This window comes from Ochotona princeps, chromosome 29, assembly GCF_030435755.1.
Source record: "Ochotona princeps isolate mOchPri1 chromosome 29, mOchPri1.hap1, whole genome shotgun sequence".
NCBI classification, from domain to species: Eukaryota; Metazoa; Chordata; class Mammalia; order Lagomorpha; family Ochotonidae; genus Ochotona; species Ochotona princeps.
The window spans coordinates 506970-532389 of record NC_080860.1 but is presented as its reverse complement, the minus strand read 5'-3'; the positions used below and the strand labels follow the sequence as shown (position 1 = coordinate 532389).

General features: G+C 61.1%; 2 protein-coding genes across 2 annotated transcripts in view; one reads left to right on the top strand and one right to left on the bottom strand.

The window, feature by feature from the left end:
• DDX51 (DEAD-box helicase 51) overlaps positions 1-25420 on the bottom strand; it is a 170191-nt gene that overhangs the window by 44085 nt on the left and 100686 nt on the right. The window lies entirely within an intron of this gene.
• ULK1 (unc-51 like autophagy activating kinase 1) lies at positions 781-20223 on the top strand. The gene is made up of 28 exons (XM_058656592.1): positions 781-1265; positions 1382-1474; positions 1570-1611; positions 8784-8816; positions 8946-8982; positions 11105-11278; positions 11357-11430; positions 11575-11676; positions 12162-12220; positions 12300-12382; positions 12712-12762; positions 13110-13198; positions 13666-13813; positions 14544-14604; positions 14740-14829; positions 15145-15270; positions 15531-15688; positions 15779-15865; positions 16419-16687; positions 17296-17489; positions 17722-17831; positions 17923-18066; positions 18584-18756; positions 18836-19008; positions 19093-19211; positions 19508-19665; positions 19947-20082; positions 20149-20223. The coding sequence occupies exons 1-28, from the start codon at positions 1155-1157 to the stop codon at positions 20202-20204; spliced, it is 3150 nt and encodes a 1049-aa protein (XP_058512575.1). The 5' UTR covers positions 781-1154; the 3' UTR covers positions 20205-20223.

Genomic DNA, 25420 nt, shown 5'->3' with positions numbered 1-25420 from the left:
AGTGTGTGCGTTTGGAACCAAGGGCCCGGGGGTGTAGGTGGGGTCGGTGAGTGGATGAGAACCCAGCCACTCGCCAGGGCAGGGCTTGCCCACGATGAAGGGACGCTGAGCTGCTGTGCGGGACAGCCGGGTGTCGGGGTAGCCTTGAGAAGGGCTGGCCAGCCCCCCGCCAGGTCACACAACAGCTGCTGTGTGCTCTCTCACCAGCCGTCTCTGGACCTCGAGTGCTTCCCTGTGAAATGGGACATGACAGCGCGGCGCGCACCAGGAGAACTGGTGTCTCAGGGGCCGCGGCCCAGGCCGCGCTGTGCTCCCCGAGGTCTCCCGTAAAGGCCGCCAGGCCGGCGCTGCCTGGCCGGGGTCTCGGTGGGACCTTGCGCTCCGACGCAGCCGTGCCCCACGCCCACCCGCTTCCTGGGCGCACACGCCGCGTCCCGGATGCCCAGGAGCCCCTCCGCACATCAGGCCGGCCGCGCGAGGACGTCCGGAGGGCGGGGCCGTCCCAGAGCACCGCCCCCTCGTGGCTCGCTCCGCCCGCCGGAGGCCCCGCCTCGTCACCTCTGTCGCTCCCTCGGAGCCCGGAGAGCTGAGCCCCGCCCCGTACCAGGCCCCGCCCATCACCGCTACCCCGCCCCTCGGTGGTCTCAGGCCCCGCCCCCGCCCGGCCCCGCCCATCACAGCTGCCCCCTCGGAGCCCTCACGGCTGCCGGGTTCCGCCCCTCCCTCGTCCAGGCCCCGCCCCCGGCCCCGCCCCCGGCCCGCCGCGCTGTGCGCCTGCGCCGGCGTCTGGGGCGCAGAGGCCTGGGCGCCGCGGCTCTTTTGTTTCCCCGCCAGGGCCTGAGCCTGGGCTGGAGTCGTAGTCCCGGCCCGAGTTGGAGCCTGAAGCGCAGCCCGAGTCGGAGCCGGGTTCGGGCTCGGGTCCGCGTCCGCAGCGCCGCGCCGAGCCCTCGGAGGGAGCGCCCTCGCGGCTGCGCCGGCCCGCGGGGCTGGGACCCGGCCCCGGCCTGCCCGATGCGGCGCGCGGCCGCGGCGATGAGCCCGGCCCCGCGCCCGGCCCCGCGCCCCCGGCCCCGCGCCGCCGGCCCGCCGGCCCCGGCCCGAGCCTCCGCCTGAGCCCCGCGCGCCCCGGCCCGCGCGCCCGGCCTGCGCGCGCCATGGAGCCCGGCCGCGGCGGCACCGAGGTCGTGGGCAAGTTCGAGTTCTCCCGCAAGGACCTGATCGGCCACGGCGCCTTCGCGGTGGTGTTCAAGGGCCGCCACCGGGAGGTAAGCCCCCGCCGCACCCGGGGGGCGCCCGTGTCCCGGGAGGTCGCTCTGGCGCACCGGAAGGACCCGGGGCAGCCCACCCCGGCCAGCCCTCACGGTCCACCTTTGGATTTCAGAAGCACGACCTCGAGGTCGCGGTCAAGTGCATTAACAAGAAAAACCTTGCCAAGTCCCAGACACTGCTGGGGAAGGAAATCAAAATACTGAAGGTGAGGAGGCCGGTGGGGGAGGCGGGGAGCGGGGGCAGCCCTCGTCTGCCTCCCCCCATGCTCGCTGGCTCACGGGAACCGGATTTCTGTCCTAGGAACTGAAACATGAAAACATTGTGGCGTTGTATGACTTCCAGGTGAGCCCCTGGGCTGCGGGGGTGGAGGCGGCAGGGCACCCTGCTTTCAGCTCTGGGGCAGTCGGGTGCGGGAGACCCTGGTCAGCAGTGGCGACTTCTAGGCCAGTGTCTGGTGTGGTGGGAGTGGCTGCGGATGTGGGGGTGTCTCTGATCTGGGACCCCAGAGACCCCATGGTCTGCCTAGGTCTGTGGCCTGGCTTCTCGCTGTGTTGGAAAGCTCCCAGCTTGCCCGGCTGCCTGACCAGGGGAGTCGGTGGGGCCGAGGGGGCGGCAGGTGGTGGAGGACCAAAGGTGGGCCAGCAGCTTGGCCGGTGGTGGGCACCCCACCTCTCTGCCGGTGGTGGCCCCGGGGCGGCCCACCTGTCTGGCTGGTGGCTGTTTTGTTGACATTACTCCTGTGGCCCGGCATTGGCTGGCCTCTCCCTGCGTCAGCCTGGGGGAGGGGCTGCTGGAGATTCCTTCTTGCTGGCAGCTGGGGCTGGGCCGGAGCAGCCAGCCACTGTCTGCCCCCTGAGGAGGCCACCTCAGGTGTGGCTGGCCCCAGACGGCAGGCAGGCCAAGTGACGGGCCCACCAGGCGGTCATGCCCCTCTGGTCCCCAGGGCACAGTGGCAGACAGGGACCAGGGGGGCCTGGATGCCCCGATCGGGGACTAGGAACCCGAGGCCAGATCTGCCCGCCGAAGTGCTGACTCATGGTTTTGAAAGATGTTTACCCAGTCCACGGGACCGGCCCTGGTGGAGGGAAGTTCCCAGCCAGCCGCCTTTGGGTGGCCTCCCTCCCTCGCTGTCCACTGTGCCGTGGCCTTGGGGGCTGTGGCATGTCATGAGGTGACCTGGGGAGGGCCCAGGTCCAGAGTGACAGCGAGTACCTGGAACCCGGCAGAGACACTGTGTTCTGGGTCCAGGAAGCCACCTCCTCCCCCTTCTACTCATTTTGCTCTGCCCTCTGTGCCCTGAAGCTTCTTGGCAAGCACAAGTGTGGGACTCAGGCCCCCTAGCAGCCCTGCCTGCCGGCAGCGCTACCTGTGCTCGCCCAGGTCAGGCTCCGGGGGCACCTTCGCAGCACCCCCGGTGACCAGCCTGCCCCATTCCCTGCTTGGTGCCTGTTGGCCACACCCCTGGGCCTGGCACCTGCCTCTCCCGGTGGTGTCAGCCGGCCTCCCTGGGGCAGGGCTGCTCCATGGTCTCTGCTTACGGCCCTCTCAGAACACCTGGACTCATTCCCTCTTTCCTCAAAGCTCTCTCCCCAGTGTGAATAGCAGGGCCCAGCGTTGTTTTTAAACATAGGTAAAGCAAACCCCAGGAGGCACTAGGGGATGTGACAGAGGTACCTCTGAGTCCTCATCTCTCATTGGGATCCCATTGCTGCCCAGAAGTTCCCTACCCCCTCCAGCCACCCCTGTGTGGGCGTGTGTGTGGTGGTCACTCAGGGCTGTGACAGAGGACTCGCTCCCAGGGACCCTGTGTGTGTGTGGTGGTCACTCAGGGCTGTGACAGAGGACTCCTTCCCAGGGACCCTGTGTGTGTGTGTGTGTGGTGGTCACTCAGGGCTGTGACAGAGGACTCCTTCCCAGGGACCCTGTGTGTGTGTGGTGGTCACTCAGGACTGTGTGGACAGAGGACTCCTTCCCAGGGACCCTGTGTGTGTGTGGTGGTCACTCAGGGCTGTGTGGACAGTCAGTGTACTGTCTTGGGACCTTGGTGCACCCAGTGGTGTTGCCACAACTGCCTTTGCTCTATTGTGCCTGTTGTCAGTCTCTAATTTTATCGTTAGGTGTTTTTTTTTTTTTTTTAACAGTTATTTATTTGAAACACACAAGAGATACAGACATTCACCTGCTGGTTCAGTCCAAATGGCCATAATGGCTGGAGCTGGCCAGACTGAAGGCAGGAGCCAGTGGCTTCACGGGGGTTTCCTCCTAGAGTATGGAGCCCAAGCACAGGAGGGAGCTGGCCTGGCAGTGCAGCAGCTGGGACCTGGCTGTGCTTGTGGGAAGCAGTGATGTAGACCGTGGCCTAACCGCTTAGCTGCTGCTTGAGGGCAGGCTCAGAAGTAGAGGTGCTGCATCATCAGAGGTCTGTGCATGTTCCGTCCAGGAGCCATTGCCAGACCTCCTGGGAAGGCCACTCTGTCGCCGCCCGCTCAGCTCCTACGCCTGTGTGTCACCTGTCCTGCCCTTGGATTAGGAGGGTGGGTCATGTGGACGAGGTGCTCTGGTGTGGTCAGCTTGCTGGAGCCTGGGGTGCCACAATGGCTGCTTGGCTGTCAGGGTGCTGGTTCCTGCCTCATGTGGTAGGGAGATTTGGTCTGCCACAGGGCAGTCACGTCAGGCCAGCAGGAAGCCTGGAAAGGATGCCCTTTGTCTCATCCTCGTCCCTGCCCACGGCCCTGCTGATGTGACGCCATGGCCAGCACAGCACGTAGGGGTGTCAGGTCCCTGTAGCTCTGCACACAGACCTAGCCTCTGTTGTCTTACCTGCTGGTGAACACCTGGGGTGACCCACCAGGGAGCAGACCTGGATGGTCTCTCCATCAGGGTTGTTGGGAAAGGATGCCTGTGGTTCTGTGAGTGAACCAGGGTCTAGGTAGGGCTCAGTTGTGTCATGTGGGGCTATGAGTGGGCCAGCGTCCAAGCAGATCCCTCATGCCACATGGGGCTGTGAGTGGACCAGGGTCTGGGTGAGCTCCCTCATGTCACGTGAGGCTGTGGGGCTGTGAGCAGGCTGGGTCAGGCAGCCCTGGAAGTCGCTTGCCATGATGCCTGCTTTCTTTGTTTCGTGTGGTGGTGTTGTACTAACTGAAGGTGGCCATATATGAAAGGGGTACAGCCACCCCTGGAAGCCCAAGCCCGACACTCCTCACTTGCTGGTTCTTTTCCATTGGTCCCTCCCCTGCCCCTGGCTGTTGCTCCTGGCACCAGGGCTGTCTGCTGGTCCTCCAATGACAGTCCCTCCCCTGCTCCTGACTGCTGCTCCCTGGTGGAGTTGCTCCCAGCACCAGGGCTGCCTGCTGATCTTGAGGTTTCACTGCATGTTGAAGCTGTGGGTGCTTGGGGGTGGCCGGCAATGCCCTTGCATGGCCCTGTAGTCTCGTGCTGCGGGTCTGCTCCCTAGCGTGTGGGTCCAAATGGGCAGACTGCCACTAGCAGATTGGCAGGCGCCAGGCTGGGGCGCTGGGGAGGGATGTGTGTGTAGGTTGTGTTGAGCAAAGAGTCTCAGCAGCTCGCGCTTCACAACTCCCTGCTGCTGAGCTCCTGGCTGGATGGGAGCCTGCTTAGAGGAGTGCACTGAATGGGCAGCTGGTAGCCAGGCACCAGACCACACTGGGCAGCAGTGGGGCTTCCTCCTCAGGGTGGGGCTGGCAGTTTTTCCCGTGTGGGAGCTGGCCAGTAGCACAGAGCTCAGGGGGCAGAGTGGCCCACCCACCAGGCCCAGCCAAGGGTCACCAGACAGAACTGGGATTGGCAGAGGATCCTATTAAGCAAAGCACCTTAGTGTTCCCAAGGGCGGGGCGGGGTGGCCTCCTACGTGCCCAGACACCCGTGCCAGGCTCCCTGTGACGCTGGCCTCTGGAACTGGCTACACTCCCAAGCAAGGCAGCAGGCCTGGCCAGCCCCCTCCCAGGGCACCAGCTGTGCTCTCTCCTTTTGAATTTATTTATTATTTTTTTAAAAGAATTATTTATTTGAAGGACAGAGTTAGGGGAGGAGAGAATGGAAAAGAGATGCTATATGCTAGAAGCCAGGAACTTGATCTGGCCTCCCCCCTGGATGGCAGGACCCAGGCACTTGGACCATCATCTTTCACCTCCCCAAGTGCTTTGCAAGGAGCGGAATTAAAAGTGGAGCAGCTGAACCAGGAACTGGTACCCGTACTGGATGCCAACTTCATAAGTAGTAGGCTTTCATTTGTTTCGAAAGAATTAGAAGGAGAGATACAGGGTCCGGCATGGTGGCCTAGCAGCTAAAGTCCTCGCCTCTAACGCACCGGGATCCCATGGGCGCCGGTTCTAATCATGGGATAGCAGCCTCACCTCCCATCCAGTTCCCTGCTTGTGCCCTGGGAAAGCAGTCGAAGACAGCCCAAAGCCTTGGGACCCTGAACCCATGTGGGAGACCTGGAAGAGGTTCCTGGCTCCTGGCTTCGGATCAGCACAGCACCGGCCATTGCATTCACTTGGGGAGTGAATCATCAGATGGAAGATCTTCCTCTCTGTCTCTCCTTCTCTCTGTATATCTGACTTTGTGATAAAAATAAATAAATCTTTAAAAAAAAAGGGAGATACAGATCTTCCTAGCCCATTGGTTCACTTTCCAAATGACCCCCACAGCTGGAGCCAGGAGTTTCTTCTTGGTCTCCCACATGAGAGCTGGGGCCCATGTACTTGTCCACTGGCTGCCTGGGCTTGAACTAGTGTCCATATGGGATGCTGGTGGTGTGGGCAGAGGCTCAACCTACTGTGTTATGATGCCAACCCTGATGGGTGGCAGTTTAACATGTTACACCACAATGCTGGTCCTTACATTTTATTGTTTTATTATCTAAAGAGAAGTAGAGGGAGACACTTTGAGCGAGTGCCCCCCACATGCCAGGGCTGGAGTGAGGAACCACTGCATCTTCCATGTGGGTGGCAGGGACTGGTGCCATCACCACAGCCTCTCAGGGTGCCTGTTAGAAAGCTGTACCCTGATAGAGCTGTGTGAGGTGAGCACTGTTACCACCCCATCTTGAAAGCCTGGGTGCATGAGTTTGGGTCACCTGCTAGGGGCCACCCAGCTGAGCCATCAGGCTGTGCCCATGTCTTGTGCTGACCTCTGCCCTGTTCCTTTGGTTCCATTCTGGATGGGGAGCCTGGTATGCTGCCCCTAGGTACGCATATTGGGCTGTGACAGACCCTGACAGACCTTGCAAGCAAGGTGTGGCCCCTGCAGGTGCGTGCACTGAAGTGAGTGACACAGTCTTGTGGTTCCTTGGCCCTTGTGTTAGCTAAGGAGTGGCTGGTGCCCATGCCTGCCTGCCCTTGTTCCCCAGGGCAGCCTGTGGAAACCAGCTTCAGCCCTGCAAAGGCAAGGACTGTGGTGCTGGAAGCTCCTGACTTCTGGATGGGCAGCTGTAGCTGCCAGGTGGTGCTGCAGCCCCAGAAGCGCTAGAGACCATGGCTTATGCAAGTTGGGACAGCCCAGGGGACTGAGGGAGGGCGCTGGGCACACTGCTGGCCCTGAGTTTCTCCACCAGTTCTTGAAGGGTGGTGCAGGCAAAGTGCTGGGCGAGGCTGGAACCTCTCTGGGACAAGGTCTGCCCATGAGTGCACCTGACCCTCAGGACAAGGCAGTGCTGGGCCTATATGAGGCTCCGAGACCTTGGATAAAGCACCAGGGAGGACCCACTCACAGGTGGGAAGACTGAGGCCCGCAGCACCTCCAGGGTGGTGGGGAAGCGTGTGTGGGATCCTCAGAGTCATATGCTCTGTGCTGAGGCAGGCCCAGCCCTGCTGCCCATGTGCTGTGCTGAGAGAAACTTCTAGGGGAGGCCATGGGGTGGCCATCCTGGGATCTGTGTAGCAGACTGGGCAGAGCTGCCCAGCAAGGCGCAGGAGCAGACCCACTTCCAGCTGCACACATGAACCTGGAAGACACCTACCATGTTTTCTGGGAGCCACAAGGGAGCAGGGGACCTCTCTGGGAAGAGGGGCCTCTGTGAGCAGGCCATGGCCTAGGGCCCTGTGGATGGCAGGTGGCTGGTCTGCCAGGGCTCTGTAGGCAACCTTGTGTGGTGGGGTATTCTCATGTGCCCACAAGTCGTGCTTTGCTGGCTGGGGAGCAGTGTAGTGTCTCAGGTGTCCTAGGTGAGGAGGAGGCAGCGGCAGGGCTCCTGTACCCATACCACGTTGTATACATATCAGACTTGGGCTGCCTCAGTCCTGGAGCCCATGTCCTTGTTCTGGTCAGTCCCATCTCCCTAGGAGAGTTTGGAGTCCTGGGTAGCAGGCCCAGTGAGCTCTGCCGCTGCACACTGTGTCCTGAGGCAGTGTGGCCACTGTGGCCTGTCCTGAGTGGCTAGAGGGGCTGGGGAGGCTGTGCCGGGTCTGCTTTCTGTGGCCTGCTCTCTATTCTTGCTGTGCTTGCCCGTTTCTCCTGCCAGGCTTCTAGCAGCCCCTGCAGCCTGTGTGGCTGGAGACGGCCACCTGCAAGCTACACCCTCCTGGCAGCTAGGCCTCCCTGCTGTGGGTGAGGCTCCTGGGTCAGTGGGTCTTGAAGCCTGCCTTTGTTGGCAGGGCCCTCCTGCCTACCCTAGGCTGTCTCGACCTCCAAGCCTCCCTGCCAAGCCCCTCACCTCTGGGTGCCACCCCAGCCTTCTCCCTGGGCCACTCCTATGGCAGTGCCATGTAGAATGAGGCTTGTTGTGTTCTCAGGGGTGGATGTAGTACCTGTGTCCATCTACACGGAATGTCTGGTACAGACCGGGGCTCCTGGAGGACGCTAGGGGCGTTGCCCTGCCAGGCTGAGGGAGCACAGCTTGCCTTTACCCTGTGCCACCAGCTGCTGGGCCAGCTCACCTGTACTGTGGCCCTGGTGGCTCAGAGTTCAGTCACTGCCTCCAGAGGGCCTGGAGTTGGCTTGAGGAGACTGGAGGAAGAGAGGCCTTGGGCATGGGCTGCCTCCTCCTGTCTTCAAGGCCCAGGTGTGCGGCTTGCTGCCCTACTCCAAGCCACACCGAGTTGACATCACAGGGCTTTCTTTGCAGCTGTAAGGGTGACTGCTGGGGGTGTGGGAGATTGTGGTTACCCATCCCTGGGCTGAGCTGTGTTTGAGCCCAGAGATAAGTAGGAACTGCCCTGGCCCTGCTGGTAAGTGGGGCTGGAGACTTTAGGGTCCATCCAGAGTGGGATAGTCCCACAACTCCAGAGCCTGATCGCAGGCCAAGAGTTGCAGCTTCCATGCTGGTGGCCGGCCGTGGCCCACACTGTTGGCCTCTGTTCCTGCCCTTCAAGCCCAGTTGCCAGATGACCACAAAACTCAATTAGCACTGCCACCAGAACCTGCTGCTGCCACTGAGCCCTGGGGGCTGCTGGCCTGGCCTTGCTGCTGGCCTGCCTGCAGCCCTGTGGTCTAACAGCGCTCGCGCAAGCGGGAAGCACTTCCACCTCTTACGGCTGTTCTCTGACCTGCAGGAAATGGCTAATTCTGTCTACCTGGTCATGGAGGTGAGCACTGGGGACCGCAGGAAGGGGGTGGGGAGAGCCCGCCCTGCTGTCTTGAGCTGGGAGTGCCTGGGGCACCATGTGGGGGTGAGTCTGGGGGTCCTGTCCCACGTGGTGTCTCGTCTCTTGCAGTACTGCAACGGCGGGGACCTTGCTGACTACCTGCACAGTGAGTGGAGCTGAGGGCCGCCCTGGCCCCTCTCGGGGAAGGCCTGGCTGCAGCTGCCCCTGACGATTCTATCTAGGCATTCTCTTTGCCCAGCACCCCTGCAAGGGGGGCCCTAGTGATTCAGGTCTTGGGGTGCTGTCCACTATCCACACTAGTAGCTTCTGGAGCAGTGCCCACCTGCTTGGGGAGGCCACTGGCTAGGGCTGAGGGGATCCAGAGGAGTGGGTGATGGTGTGGGGGGCCAGTCACCAGGGCGGAGAACAGGGCTGCAGTTTTCTGAGTGGCAGCCCTGAGTGGGGCTTGCTGGACAGAGGGGACACGGCCGCAGGGCAGGGAGGCTAGGCTGGTCCACAGTGGAAAGACCTGAAGCTCAGGGGCCCATGAGGCTGGGGCAGTACCCTCGTGGGCAGGGCTTTGAGACTGCCCATGCTGGAGGTATCTGCATGGCTGTGGTGGCAGGAGTTTGTGGTTGGAGCTGGTACAGCCGTGGCCAGAGGCCAGTCCAGGGGCTCAGCCCAGTCATCTGGAGGCACATAGTCCCTTGCTGTGACAGAGCAGACTGGTTGGTTATCAACAGCACAATTTCCTACCTGTCCCTGTAGACACCACTCATGCTCCGGTGGCGTGTGGGTCACGTAGGCCTCTCATGTGGCATGTCCTGTCTCCTTTCTCCCCTCCCTCAAGCCCGTCTAAATCCCATGACTATGGGGAGGGGAGTCATATGGATTTGGAGGCACATCTTAGGGTGGAGTGTACAGCAGGTTGGGGTCACCCAGAGCTGGCAGTTGAGAGGAGGCAGCCCCCCTCAAGCCCCGATTATGAGGCCTCCTCCCAACTTGGTCCTTGTGGGTTACATGGTGAACTAGGGTGAGCACTCACCCAGGCTGAGGGACTGTTGCCCTAAGGCAGTGGCCCTGGGCATTTAGCGGCTGGCCACACCTGCCACGTGGTGGCCCCATGCCGGGCTCTGCCTACTCGGTGTGCACTTTTTTTCCCTGTGGCCACCAGACCTGCCGGGCCCTTGACCTTCAGTGACCAGGCAGTTTCTGGCCTGTGTCCAGGCTACACAGGTATTGGGTGGCCCCAGGCCAGTCTTAGGCACCACCTGCCCTTGGAAGCCCAGGGCGCTGCTCTGCTTGCTGGCGTCTCCTGGTTCTTTGAAATGGTGCTCACACGTCCATGGCCACACTTGAGCGGCGTGTGAGCCTGCACCCTGCTGCTGCCTCTGAGTGGGTGCAGTGGGGTAGGACAGGGTACCTGAGTGTAAGGCTGGCAGAGGTTGGGGTCTGGCCTGGGTTAGTGTGCCACCCCCAGGGCTGTGTGTCTGCCGTAGTTGGGGTCTCTGTCGGCTCCTCTGCCTGCTGTTTGCAGTTGTGTTTCCTTCTCTCAGTACCCTGGACAGCAGCTGCCCCAGGCCTGGCTCCTGGTTGGCCTCACATCCCAGGGGTGAGCAGGGACTGTTGGAGATTCCCCACTCCCTGACCCCTAGTCATGCGGGAGTCCTGCTCCTGCCCCGGGATCACTGGTCCAGCTGTTCTCTTAGTGAAGGCTTCATGGTGGTCCAGCACCATGGACACTCTAAGAGTGGCTGTGTCAGTGCCTGTTGTTGGCTAGAGGAGGCTAGCTAGGGCTGGGGATGGTCATTACCGCTGAAGGAAGGGGAGCAAGCTGTGGTGGATGCCAGAATGCACGCAGTCGGGGTGATATGAAGGCAGGCTCCTGGGAGCGAGCAGCTGATAGCTACAGTGACCCTGCATGGGTGAGTGCCAGTGGGAGGCCAGGTGCCGCCTGTGGGCCGTGGGTGAGTGCCAGTGGGAGGCCAGGTGCCGGCCTGTGGGCCGTGGGTGAGTGCCAGTGGGAGGCCAGGTGCCGGCCTGTGGGCCGTGGGTGAGTGCCAGTGGGAGGCCAGGTGCCGGTCTGTGGGCCGTGGGTGAGTGCCAGTGGGAGGCCAGGTGCCGGCCTGTGGGCCGTGGGTGAGTGCCAGTGGGAGGCCAGGTGCCAGCCTGTGGGCCGTGGAGAGTCGATTCCTCGGACTGAGGGACGTCATTTCCGTGACTTACTGCATCCCGCTGGGCTCAGGCTCTGAGGTCGGGAGGCCCAGCAGCTGTGCTGTGTTTTGTAGCCATGCGCACGCTGAGTGAAGACACCATCAGGTTGTTCCTGCAGCAGATCGCAGGTGCCATGCGGCTGCTACACAGCAAGGGCATCATCCACCGGGACCTCAAACCCCAGAACATCCTGCTGTCTAACCCTGGGGGGCGCCGGGCCAGCCCCAACAACATCCGCGTCAAGATCGGTGAGGCCTGGTTGGTGGGCGCACCCCTTCCAGGCGTCCAGGCTGCAACCGGGGTCCCTGACTGTGTGTCACCTGCAGCTGACTTCGGGTTTGCACGCTACCTCCAGAGCAACATGATGGCGGCCACGCTCTGCGGCTCCCCCATGTACATGGTAGGTGGCTCTGTGTGTGCCGTGGCCCACTGAGCTGGCAGCCAGATTTCAACAGGTGGCTGCTGCTAACAAGTGTCCTGTGTGTGACTGGTGGCTGCTCTGCTGGTTGGGCTGTAGCACTGAGTGTGATCTCTGACCCTGCAGGCCCCTGAGGTCATCATGTCCCAGCACTATGATGGGAAGGCAGACCTATGGAGCATCGGCACCATTGTGTACCAGTGCCTGACGGGGAAAGCACCCTTCCAGGTGTGGCCCCCAGCATGGGAGATGCTGGTTCAAGGTGGTCTGGGTGGGGAGTGGGTGGGCCAGGCCTCCTGTCTCAATGCAGGCGGTCCATCTCATGTGAACCCCCCACTTCCCTGCCTGGTGTTGCCTGGGCCACACGTGGGGTGACTGCCCTGAGTACAAAAGGGAATCTCAAAGCAGTGCACTGTGCTGGGCAGGAGCCCGAGGGCCCAGGGCTTTGCTTCCTGCAGGGACAGAGCCGGCTCTGGCCTTGGCCTCCTGGTCATAGGGGTCAGCCCTCCAGGCACTCACTGAGGGCTCAGGCCCCTTTCTGGGGCAGGCAGCAAGCACTCGCAGGTGCCAAACCCTTGGATGTTCCTGCTACACAAGCCTGTGCACTCTCCCCCCAACTAACCTGTGTAGGTCACACTGGCTCCTGGCCAGGCTGGGGGAGGGGTGGCAGGGCCGGTAGTCCTGCTGGGTGCTGATGCTGTCCTTCTCACCAGGCCAGCAGCCCTCAGGACCTCCGCCTGTTCTACGAGAAGAACAAGACGCTGGTCCCCACGTAAGTAGTCCTCCCCACTCCCTAGGGTGGGCCTGGCTCCCTGGCCCCCTGCGAACTCCCTCTGGTCTTTGTCCCCCAGCATTCCCCGTGAGACCTCCGCCCCACTCCGGCAGCTGCTCCTGGCCCTGCTACAGCGCAACCACAGAGAGCGCATGGGCTTTGGTGAGTGTGGCTCTGAGCGGTCATTCCTGATGGGTGTTGGCCTTGGGTGGACGGCAGGTCCTGCTCCCCCCATCCACCTAGTTCACCTGCACACTGCACCTGGGCCCTGTGTGCGGCAGGCCATTGTCCATGTGCGCTGGCCTTGGTGTGATGTCCTGTATCAAGGCTGAAACCTGGCTGGAGCAAGGGCTCTGCTGGGAAGACCAGCATTGGCAGGGATGGGGAGCCTGGGAGATGGGGGCCAAAAGCCAGGTGGGTGAAGGCCTGGGCGCCTTTCGGAGGCGAGCCTGAGCCTGAGCCTGACCCTGAGCCTGACCCTTCTCCTGCAGATGAGTTTTTTCACCACCCTTTCCTTGACGCCAGCGCCTCCATCAAGAAGTGTGAGTTTTGTGGATCCCAGGCTCCTGCTGGTCTGTGCACCCCTTTCCCCCGAGATAGGTCCCTTCACCCACTGGAGTGGGGTGGGTGGGACGGGTTCAGGAAGCTCAGGGCACGGGGTTAGGTGTTGGTACGTGGCTGCCTGGGAACAGAAGCCAGCTGACTCCACGGCCACAGTGATGTGGTAGCACAGGCCGCAGTCCTGGGATGGCCAGGAGCAGGCCAGGAGGTGCTGGCCCACAGAGCAAGTCACACGAAGGACTGTGTGCCCTGAGCTGTCCTGAGCACAGGTGGACCGAGGGTGGGGAGCAGCTCCAGGAGCGAAGCTGACTGCGGCTCCCTTCCCCAGCCCCGCCTGTGCCCGTACCCTCATACCCAAGCTCGGGCTCTGGCAGCAGCTCCAGTAGCAGCTCCACCTCCCATCTGGCTTCCCCCCCGGTGAGTGTTGGGACACCCCCTCCTCTCCCTTGTGGTGCACCTGTCGGGATTCACCCCAGCACTGCCTGTGAGAGGGCTGTGCCTGGAGCCTTGCCAGTCAGCACTGACAATGCAGTAGCTGTGGCTGGGGAGCCATGCACCCCCTTGATGAGATGTGGAGAGTAGGATCTGCCCACGCACCCTGCTCTGATTATTGGGGTTTGACCGTGGGGGCCATGTTTTGTGACCTCTGTGTTGTGGCTACGTCTGGAGCTGACACAGGAATGGTCATCCCAAACTGGCTCCCAGGAACTGGGTGGTGACAGTGGTGCTCTGTGAACTCAAGCCAGTGGAGGGGAGAACTTGCCAGGCCCCTTCTCGGCACTCCAGTCCCTGGTCTTTCTGAGGCTGAGAAGACAGGACTGCCCTCCTCCAGACTCTTGGGGTCCCCGGGTCCACACTCACTAGCTCCGTCCTCTGACCTCTAGTCCCTGGGGGAGATGCCCCAGTTGCAGAAGACGCTCACTTCCCCGGCTGCAGCCGCTGGCTTCCTGCACGGCTCACGCGACTCTGGCGGCAGCAGCAAAGACTCCTGTGACACAGATGACTTTGTTATGGTCCCCGCCCAGTTTCCAGGTCAGTTGCTGAGGGCCAGCAGTGTATGCCAGGTACACCCATCTCTGCTATGGGCAGGCAGCATGAGAGAGCGCTGTGTCTGCTGAGGGTCAGCAGGGGTCCATGTCCCAAACCAGTGCCCAGGCCTTGCCCAGGGCCTACTGCTGCTGCCGCCTCCATGCAGGTTGCTATAGCCCCAAACACTGCCAGCTCTCTAACCCAGGACTCCCACCCCTGCTCTCTCGCTTGCTCATTCCCCACACTTTGCTATTGGTCACTGGCAGGCAGAGTAGCTTTCCTGACCCTGGGTCTCTTTCCTCAGCCCCTCGAGGCTCCAGGATGCCTGCCTGGTATTTGCTGATCTGTGCTTAGACACTGGCTATAGTGTCCAGTGCTACAGGAGTGGCAGGGTCCAAGCCTGGCCTTGGGCAAACAGGGAAGGAGGTTTTTGGCCAACCATTGTTGGGACAGTAGGAAGATGGGGCTGGCCAAAGAGCAGAGCCACCTTGGGGACAGTAATCTGGGTGCTCCTGAGTCAGGTGGGCTGGACTGGGCTGCTGTCTGTCCTGGAGTCGTCTGTGCTGGGTGTGAGCAGGAGTTACACAAGCAGTCCCGGGTTGGGGGCAGCCGGGACCCTGCTGCTGTGCCCAGATTCCCCACCACTGAGGGGAGAGGACCTGGGGAACCTGTGTGGGTGGTTGGGCTGGAGGGTGCAGTGGATGGCCAGGCCAGACGCTTCTTGCTCCCACAGGTGACCTTGCAGCTGAGACAGTTGGTGCCAAGCCCCTGCCGGACAGCCTGCTGTGCAGTGGGTGAGCCCCAGCTCTGTGTTTGGGGAGAGGGAGGGTGGCTTTCCAGGTTACCGGAGCAGCAGATTTGGAAGGAAACAGGTTCCGTGCTCAGGGCTTCCAGGTCGGAGTGCATCCATCTGTCCCTTCTCTCCCTAGGAGCTCACTGGTGGCCTCTGCTGGCCTGGACAGCCATGGTCGGACGCCCTCTCCATCCCCTCCTTGCAGCAACACCCCTAGCCCCTCAGGGTGAGTGGGCAGGGCAGGGTGAGTGATGGGCGGACTCCGAGCCTGTGTCTGACTTCTTCCCCAGTTGGAACCACCACACTGAGGCAGAGCCATGCCAGGACCTTCCTCCCTCAGAATGTCCCCACGGGCTCAGACTGGGGGTTCAGGACCACCTATGGACCTGCTTGCTGCAGCCTGGACACCCAGGGTGGTAGGCCAGCTACATGGTGCCTGGGACTCAAATGACCATGATAGTACAGGGTAGCTGTGCCCTAGCATGTTGGCCTAGGCTCCCCAGTGCTCTGTGTTTTATGGCCTCACCCTCTCTCTACACAGCCGGGCTGGCCCGTTCTCCAGCAGCAGATACGGTGCCTCTGTCCCCATCCCAGTCCCAACTCAGGTGCACAACTACCAGCGCATCGAGCAGAACCTGCAGTCGCCCACCCAGCACCAGATGCCCCGGTGAGTGGCCTCTGGGAGTCTAGGCGTGCCCCAGGGCAGGTAGCAGAGGCCAGATCTCATGGTGAGGGTAGGCTTGCCATGCCTGTGTGGTTGTGCAGGCTGCACACTGTACCATTCAGCTGGTGAATGTGCTACAGTTCCTTTAAATTGCAGTGCCACTCAGGCTGTAGTTACGTTTGCAGGGTCTGTGACTTCAAGGTGAGGGTGCCTGGACAGCAGGGAGGGAGGGGCCTCATCACCTTGTGCCCACCCTGCTGCAGGTCATCCACCAGGTCACCTGCCAGTCGCCGGTCAGGCAGCACCAGCCCCCTGGGCTTGGCCCGGGCCAGCCCCTCGCCCCCAGCCCATGCCGATGCAGCCCTCCTGCCCAGGAAGTTGTCCCTGGGTGGGGGCCGGCCCTACACACCATCTCCACAAGGTGAGCTTGCTGTTTCAGGGACCTGGGGCCGGCATGGCGTAGGACTGCGGTGGGGTGGGATGAGACCCTGCCTTCTGTCTTACCCTGCAGCTGGAACCATCCCTGAGAGACTGGCCTGGAGCAGGGCCCCCTCCCCACAAGCAGCTGAGATGTGGACTGGCAGGTCCTTGCGTCCAGGTAGGTCCCCCGTCCAGTATGTCCGTGTGTCCTGGCAGGTGCAGCTGTAGGCTTGGGCTGTTGGTGGGGCAGAGGAGCTGGGCTGGCCACGCTTGCTTCAGGACCGTCTTTTGTACATGGACAGGTTGGAGGTTCCAGGAGATGGGTGTAGGCAGCATAAGCCTGGGTTCCTGGAGCCTGGCTGTCAGCCAGGTCTCTCTCTGTTCCTTGGGGTAAGGTGGACATTTGTCCCTGTGGACAGGGACTTACTATGACCCCTGCATCCTTCAAAGGACTGCCTGGGCTTGGCGCCCGCTGGGCTCCTGACCCCAGCTTCCTGCGCATGCACCCCGGAAAGGGGTGGTAGTGAGTGGTGGTGGCTCAAGCAGGTGGTCCCTGCCCCCGCGGGGTGCGTGGAAAGAGGTAGTTGGGGGACTAAGTTAGAGGCACCGCTCTGAGCCTCTCGAGGACAAGGGGCACAGCTGCTGCAGAGGCCTCTGGGAGTCGCCGTGCTCTTCCACCTAGGCCAGGTTAGGACAGATGGTGGTAACATCCCATCTCATCGCATTCTCAGGCTCCTCCATGCCCGAGCACTCACCCCGTTCCTCTGGCCTGGGCTGCCGCCTGCACAGTGCCCCCAACCTGTCTGACTTGCACGTCATCCGCCCCAAGCTGCCCAAGCCGCCGATGGACCCGCTGGGAGCAGCCTTCAGCCCACCCCAAGCCAGCCCTTCCCCACCATCCCATGGGCTACAGTCCTGCCGGACTCTGCGCGGCTCACCCAAGCTGCCAGACTTCCTGCAGCGGAACCCCCTGCCCCCCATCCTGGGCTCCCCCACCAAGGTAACCCAGCCAGAGCCAGCATGGACATGGCAAGGGATGGCCAGTGCAGACAAGGCCAGGGCCCTTCTTCCTCCGCCGGCCACCTTCAAGGCCTGGGTTTTGAGCTGGTCAGTGAGCTGGCCACAGGGGAGATTTAGCTGTCCCGGCACACTCACCACCTCCTTGGGTCTCCCCACAATAGGCTGACACAACCTGTGGGGCTTGGGACCTTGTAGAATGGGGGTGCTTGTCTGGTCTCGCCTGCCAATACCCCCTGTGTCCTATGGCTTTGTAGAGCTGTGGGGAAATGATGTAACTCGTGTCTCCCTGCCTTGCTTTCCCAGTCTGCATATTGAAGGGTTGCGAGGCAGAATGTGTGTGCGCATGGGAGCAGCATGCGCAGTATGCCTGTTAGGCATTCACTGCATGTGTGCTGCACCCAGGGGATGGACTGAGTGCATGGATGCTTCGTGTTCATGGTACCGTGCATGTGCATGTTTGGCCTCTAGAGCAGAGTGGCCCCAGGGGAGGAGCCCTCTGCGGCCCTCTGCTCTGCCTGTTGCCCTACCATGGTGTGGAGTCAGCCACACTGGCTGGGACCGCCCTCAGCACAATTCTCCACTCACTAGGCCACGCCCTCCTTCAACTTCCCTAAGACCCCCAGCTCCCAGAACCTGCTGACCCTGCTGGCCCGGCAGGGCGTGGTGATGACACCTCCCCGGAACCGGACATTGCCCGACCTCTCAGAGGTGGGGCCTTTCCGGGGACAGCAGCTGGGCTCCGGACTGCGACCCATGGAGGATGCCAGGGGCCCCGTCGGCCGGTAAGTTGGCATGTGGCATCTCCTGAAAGGTGGGGGAAGAATTTGGCTCATTTGGCTCATCCTGCAGCCCTGCCTGAGCTGGTGATTGCCTGTCTGTAAGATGTCTGGGTTGGCACTAGCACACCCAGATAGTGAGTGATGCCCAGCTTCCTTGGGCATGAAGATCTCGTCCCCAATCCTGGGCAACCCACCTGCCAGATGGGCATCTCAGCCGCTCAGCCCCCCCCCACAGGTCCTTCAGCACCAGCCGCCTCACTGACCTGCTGCTCAGGGCGGCCTTCGGGACACAGGCCTCAGACTGGGGCAGCACAGACAGCCTGCAGGAGAGGCCCATGGAGACCGGTGGGCAGCTGGACTCTGGGACCTGGGTGGGGTGCAATGGTGGGGGAAGATGGCCTCTGAGCACCTATTTCCTCAACACCCCCCGTCACAGCGCCCTCTGCCGGCTTTGGAGGGAACCTACACCCAGGAGCCCGTGCTGGGGGGGCCAGCAGCCCCGCACCTGTGGTGTTCACGGTGGGATCCCCACCCAGCGGGACCACACCACCTCAGGGCTCACGCACTGCAGCCTTCTCAGGTGAGTGCATGGTGTGGACTACAGGGGTAAAGGCACACCTGAGAAATCCCTGCTCAGGCTTCCCATCTGTGAGAGGATAGTAGGCCTGGTGCCCATCTGACAGGGTGAATAGTGGCAGCGAGAGTAGACCACTTCCAAAGCACACTTGGGGTGGGCTGGATGCCAGGGTGCCCAGTCCTGGGGCCAGGAGTGCGGCAAACTTGTCCTGTGTTGGTGGGCTTTCTGGCCCTAGGTCCTTGCACCTTGGCAGGCAGAGTAGCGACCACCATCCCCTCTCTACCTCTGCTTGCATCCAGGCGGCCTAGGCCCTGGCAAGTGGTGGGAGGGTAGTACAGGACTCAGTCACTGTCTGAGGGTCCCAGCCCGTTTGCCCCGACGTGGCTGCAGGATGGCAGAGCATATAACTGACCACCTGGTCTTGAAGTGAGGAATTGGAGCTGGCCCGGGCAGGGCCGGGGGCTGGGCGGGGGCTAGGTGGAGGAGCATGGCAAGCACCCTCACGCATCTCTCTCCACAGTGGGCTCTGCTGGCTCCTCCACTCGCCACCTTGTGTCCGGGGCCTGCAGTGAGGCTGCGCCTGAGCTGCCCACCGTCGGCCACTGCTGCAGCTTCGCTGACCCCATCGCTGCCAACTTGGAGGGGGCTGTGACCTTCGAGGCTCCGGACCTCCCCGAGGAGACCCTCATGGAGGTGGGGGCTGGGCTGGGAGCAGGCGGGGTGGGGGCGTGGCGGCCACGCCGGCTGCAGCCACACATCTGTGCTTCCCCAGCAAGAGCACACGGAGATCCTGCACAGCCTGCGCTTCACGCTCGTCTTCGTCCAGCACATCCTTGAGCTCGCCGCCCTGAAGGGCAATGCCAGCGAGGCAGCCGGAGGCCCCGAGGTCCCGCTGCAGGAGAGTGTGGTGGCCGACCAGATCAGCCTGCTGAGCCGCGAGTGGGGGTGGGTGACAGTTAGGGTGGGGTGGGGGCACTGTCCCTGGGGTTGTGCTGGCCACCATGCTTCTGACCTGCCTGTCCCCTGCAGCTTTGCGGAGCAGCTCGTGTTGTATCTGAAGGTGGCTGAGCTACTGTCCGCTGGCCTACAGACGGCCATTGAGCAGATCCGGGCTGGCAAGCTCTGCCTGTCCTCCACTGTGAAGCAAGGTGGGGAAGATCCCAAACCCTTGTGCTTGGGGCAGCACCTCAGGGTGCTGAGGGGACGAATGCGGGGAGAGACCACTGATGGGGGTGTGGCTCAGTACTGAATGGCCCTGGGGATGACAACAGCTTGTGGTTATTGAGAGCAGGGGACCCCCAGACTACACACATCTCAGACACTGAGGCTGCTGGGCCCGGGAAGTCCCCATTGACCCATGTCAGCCTAACATTGTGCCTGCCCATGGTCACACTGGCCCTCTTGCTGCCGAGGGTCTGGGCTGACCTCAGCACCACCCCCACAGTGGTACGCAAGCTGAACACACTCTACAAGGCCAGCGTGGTGTCCTGCCAGGGCCTGCGCCTGCGCCTAGAGCGCTTCTTCCTGGACAAGCAGCGACTGCTGGACCGCGTCCACAGCATCACCGCCGAAAAGCTAATTTTCAGCCATGCTGTACAGATGGTAGGCCTGGTGGGGGTGAGGTCATTGCCTGGGACAGCACTGTCCTCACCAGGTCCCCCTCTCCCAGGCAGCTGCCAAGCATGCTCCCCACCTCCTCAGTGAGGGGCCTGGCTGCTGGAGGCCTTTCCCTGTGCAGCCCCTGGTCCCCAGGGAGTGGTGCCTTTCCCATTAACGCTGCTCAGGCAGGGGTGCCCATCACAGTGCAGGGCCCCAGCCTGGCCTTGGCCCCGGCTCCTGTTCCTGCTGAGTCGGGCAGCCCTCATCCTCTGGCCCCCCTGCAGGTGCAGGCGACCGCCCTGGATGAGATGTTCCAGCAGCATGAGGGCTGTGTGCCGCGCTATCACAAGGCCCTGCTGCTTCTGGAAGGGCTGCAGCAGCTGCTCTCGGACCAGGCCGACATCGAGAACATCGCCAAGTGTGAGTGGGGGTAGCCTTGTGGGGTGGCCCTGAGGCGTGCCCGCCTTATACCTCCTCTTCCTATAGGCAAACTGTGCATCGAGCGGAGGCTCTCGGCCCTGCTGACCGGCATCGGTGCCTGACCTTTTGGACCCCGACTTGCCGCACCCTGCCTACCCCACAGGGTGGGCTTGTGTGCTGCCCACCAGCCCTGGGGCCGCTGGACATGGCTGTGCTGTGGTATTCCAGGCAACCCCTCCCCCTGTGCAGCAGACTCACAACCTCCCATGCCAGTCAGGGGCGCCAAGTGGTGGCAGGTAGGCACACGGAGACCCTGCCACTTGCCAGGAACCCAGGACAGTCAAGGCCCCGAGACAGCGCTGCTGACTCCAAGCCAAAGAGAGCCTTTCCTGCTCCCCGTCGCTTGTCAATCACCCGGGCACTTTATGCAGATGGAGACTGGCCTCATCACACAGAAGATAGCATCTGCTGTCCAGCTCCAGCCCTGTCAGGTGTGAGTCTGTGCCCTCACACGCCCATCACACCCATTGTGTGTGTGCACCAGCTGTTGGGCTGCCTGTGTCTGCTCCTGCAGCCGGACTGAGGTGCCGAGCTCCTGCCCAACACACCAGGTCGGCATCTGCCTTTCCTCCCAGAAAGGCATGTTTGTGTAGCTCACTTGGAAGCATTTAAGGCAAGAACAAGGACAACGTTGGCCTTACTGTGGGGGCAGACGATGCTGGGTGCCTGTGTGACTGCGACTGTGTGTGCGTGTGGCTGGGCACATGAGTGGCTGGCTGAGTGTATGTTTGACTGGGGGCCCTCGTGGTGCAGCCCTGGGGCGCTCGGTGGTGGATGTGCGAGTGAATGTCTCATGCGACACACGACAGCATATGCAAGCCCTCCCCACTGAGCTTCAGCCACCAGGTCGGTGTCACTGTCATGGCCCTGCTCTTCTGCCAGGGCGGGCAGTCCCTGCGGCTTCCAGGGCAGCACAAGCTGGGGCTGCTGTGGCCTCTGGGGCCCAGCTCTGCCTGAATCTACTTGAATGTACCACGGGGAGTCCATAGGAGGTGGTTGTGGGTCTGTGGCACCCATACATAGGAGGGGGTTCAAAGGTCATGCCACACACACGTGTTTTTTCTTTGCAATACTTGAATATCGCCACTGTGCTTGGACTTGGAAGAAAGCAGAGCTCCCCGGCACGTGTCCCGTGTTGGTATTCATTGCAGGGAAGCGCCTACATCCTGGTGTCCGTGTGCCCTGTGTGCCTGGTGCCCCAGCCATGAACGCCTGTGGGTGCGTGTCCCGTTCTCCACAGACTATCAAATAGACTCTGTCTATTTGGAAACATACTATGTGAGTCTCTTCCGTTACATTGTGTCACATCAGATTAAGAGGAAATAAACCTTTGGAATTGTTGCCTCGGTGTTGTGTGTGCCCTGGCAGGGTGGTCCATGAGGCTTCTGTGCGTAGGAGGTGCCCAGGGCCTGAGGCCTGTAACTGGCAGGCCCAGGCTTGGGGGCAAGGCCCAGGGTGAGCTCCTCTGAGTGGGGGTCCTGGGCCGTGTGAGGTGGCGCAGCAGAGGATGTCACAGCTGTCGGCAACATGAGTTAATAAGAGGGACCAGTGACACGCTCCTGCCATGCAGGCTTCCTGCATTTGTGCCATGGTCTTGATGTACAGTCCCTGGGTTTACACATTTGTCATTGAAGCTGCCACGATGGACTTCAGCTCATTCTAGAAAGGCTGGGTGTGCCATAGTGTTGGGTGCCACGGCTTCCGCGGGTAGCCAGTCCAGGCTCAGGCTTACAGGGCGTGGGGCAGAGTTGTCATGGAGGTTCATGGGTCCGGCCAGATCCACCCTGATAGCCAAGCCCCTTGTGCACTGCCTTCTTACCTCTCTGTGCCTGAGCTGCCACCCTGGACTGGCAGCTGCAGTTCTCTGCATCTTCCTGGCTCCCTGGCCCTATTCTTAGCACTGAGCCATGTCCTGTTCTCAGTGGGTTAGTTTGTCCACTTGCCCACTGTGGGCCATCTGGTGCTTACAGGTCTGGGTAGTTAGGGAAGCTGCTGTGCAAGGGGTGGGGCAAGGCCACACAGACCAGGCTTCAGGCTGCCCTCAGGATGGAAAACAGTAGGTGCAGCCAAGGAGCCTGGCTCCTTTCCCTTCCTCCTGCCAGGCCCTAAGAGTTTGTCAGTACTTGGCTCACTCCTGACAGACACTGGGGCGGGACACACCTGTGTCCTCCAGGGCCACAGCCTGCTCTTGTGGCTGCCCCCTCCCCCCCAGGGGTTCTGTCCTGGTGCCATGGCATCCATGTCCAAGGGGTGGTGTAGGCCAACACGGCTGACATGCCCTTCCCAGCCCATTCCCTCGAGTGTCCTTGCTTCTGATTGGCTAGTCTGTGTCCACTGCCCATGGGGCTCATTCATAGTCCCTGTTCCCAAAGCTGCAGAGGCAGGCAGGGGGATCCCACCGAAGAGAAAGGGGGTGCAAGGACCCATGCGGAGGCCAACCCTGCCCGCCTCGGCTGCCATCCCCCGGCATCCCTGTCCTGTCAGTGTTCTGTTCTCTCTGATGGCCAGCTCCTGGCCCTGGCCACTGCTCACCTGAAGGAGAAGGGCCAGCCCGGCTTCTACCCCAGGGCTTTGGTGCTGGCTACCAAGTTTGCATGACCCACCACCCAGATTCATTCCCAGGCAGCAAAGCTGGGCTCCCTGGGGCTTGTGAGTGCCCCCTGCAGGCAGAATGACCTGAGACAGCCTTTACAGGCAAGCTGGACAGCCGGCAGTGCCAGTTGGAGAGGACATAAGCGGGCAGCGGCCAAAGCTGATGTGCACCCGCCAGCAGCCAGAAGGGCTGGAGGAGCTTAGAGATAGATAGCTCCCCTGGGAGCCAGCCTGCCCCCACTGGCGGAGCCCCATACAGGTGGATTGGGGGGCACTAAGGAGTGAATGGATTTCAGTCCTCAGCTTCCACCTGGGTCTCGGCCCGAACACACAGGTCAGCAGCTTGGCAGTGCCAGCAGCACTGTGGCCCCGTGCCCACCAGGGACCTGGCTGCTCCTCTAGCCTGACAATAGGATGACTGTGTGTGTGAGAAACCCCATCTGTATGCACCAGGTGCAGCCTGGGTGGCAACTGTGGACTGACATGGGGTCCGGGGGTCACTGTCCTGAGGCTGCCCATCCAGCAGCCCATCACCTAAGCATGCACAGCCTCTCACGCTCATAAACGTAATGCTTTGTCAAGAAGACCCACCATTGTACATGATGGTTTACTAGCAGACAGAACTTGACCTGTTCCCTGTACGTGAATACACTGCTCGCTGCCTGCTCTTGAGGCCGCAGCCTCCTCTAGCTGTTGCTCCCTGGATCCTGGACAGCTTTGTTGAGATGCAGCTCAACTGTGTCCATTTCAAGTGTGCTCTTCCTGGTTTGGATATCTTCACAGATGGGCATCCAAGACCACAGCAACAACTAAATCATCTGGAAGTCAGTGTGTGAGATACTCCACCCACGGGCCACACCAGGTCTGGAACTTTGTCCTGCTCTTGAAATGAGTGGCAGGGCCCCCAAGTCCTTAAGGTGGTTACCTCCACCTTCCAGGCCCTGTAGCAGGTACAGCAGCTGGGGCTCAAACAAGCCCTTGGGTTAGCAGTGTAGACCTTCCAAGCAGTGGCTTAACCTCCTGTACTACAATCTCAGCCCCATGAAATACATGTTTAATTTGTTCATTTATTTGAGAATGCCTGAGCACGAGCCTGGGACTCCATCCGGCCTCCTGGGGGTGGCAGGACCCTGAGCGCAGCTGCCTCCAAGGTCTGGACTGGCAGGAAGGTGGAACTGGAAGTGGAACTCAAACCCTGGCACTGATACGGGATATGCGGTGCTGGGCAAACATCCCAATTAGAGACTATTTTAATCACATGAAAAGGAGACCTACAATTTCTTGTTTTCTATGCTCCCCAGCCCCACTAATCCAAGCTGGCCTGGATCTTTTTTTTTTTTTTTTTTTTGCAAAGTCAGATGTACAGAGAGGAGGGGAGATAGAGAGGAAGATCTTCTGTCCATTGATTCATTCCCCAAGTGACCGCAATGGCTGGAGCTGTGCCGATCTAAAGCCAGGAGCCAAGAACTTCTTCTGGGTCTCCCATGCGGGTGCAGGGTCCCAAGGCTTTGGGCCATCTTCCACTGCTTTCCCAGGCCACAAGCAGGGAGCTGGATGGGAAGTGGGGCTGCTGGGATTAGAACCGGCGCCATGTGGGATCCCAGCGTATTCAAGGTGAGGACTTTAGCCAGTAGACCACAGCACTGGGCCCTCTGGTCTGGACCTTGTGCTGTGTGGCCCAACCCCACTAACACACTCTGGTTCGCTGGGTCCTTGTTGTGTGGACTTGGGGTTGGCTTCTTTCATCACATCTCATAGTAGGTGCCAAGTTTCTGACCTTTCTTGTACCACAGCTCCAGTCACAGTCCCAACGACTGGCATGTCCTCCTTTACTCCCACAGTGAAATGTGACGCACCTTGGGGAAGTTTGTGCAGGGAGCTAATATGTGGCCAGAGGATAAGACAGTCCTGTACCAGAGTGCCTGGGAGGCAATGGTGATGGCCCAGCCACACAGGGCATGGACCTGGATTGGATATCTGCCTCCTGGCTTCAGGCTGACCCAGCGACCCGGCACTGGCCACTGCAGGCACTGGCTGGGACACTTATGCGATCTTTAAAATAAAAGTTGTTTGTAGAAAATAAAAATTAAAGGGTCCAGTGCAATGATTCAGCAGGTTAGGCTGCCAGTTTGAGACCCAGCTGGTTCTTGGCCGATGCACCGGGGACAGCAGTGCCTGGGTTCCTGCAACCCAACCCACCTGACCTAAGTGGAGTTCTCAGATTCTAGCTTCAATTTAGCCCAGCCCAAGCTGTTGCTGCCACTTGGGAAGTGAATCAGAAGATGGAAGATCTTTCTTTTCTTCTCTGTCACTCCGGCTTTTCATAAAGGCATTAAATTTATGGAAAAAAAATGGGGTTAAAAGGTGCATTTGCTTTGGTAAAACTATTGAAATCCACACTAGGTTGCAAAAGCATTGTCCTCTGGAGCCCCCCAGGGTAGGGCCTTGGTCCACCGTCGGCAGGTGGGGCACCAGGTCACTGATGGTGACCCAGCACTGCTGGCCTTACCTTGTACCTCCCCAGGCCACCGTGTGTCTGTAACCCTTTTGAACCCTCCTGTGGCAGTGCGTTCCTCCACTGCCTTTTCCCAGGCCTTGGGACTCTGCACCTGCATGGGAGACCCAGAGGAAGCTCCTGGCTCCTGGCTTCGGATTGGCTCAGCTCCAGCCATTGTGGCCACTTGGG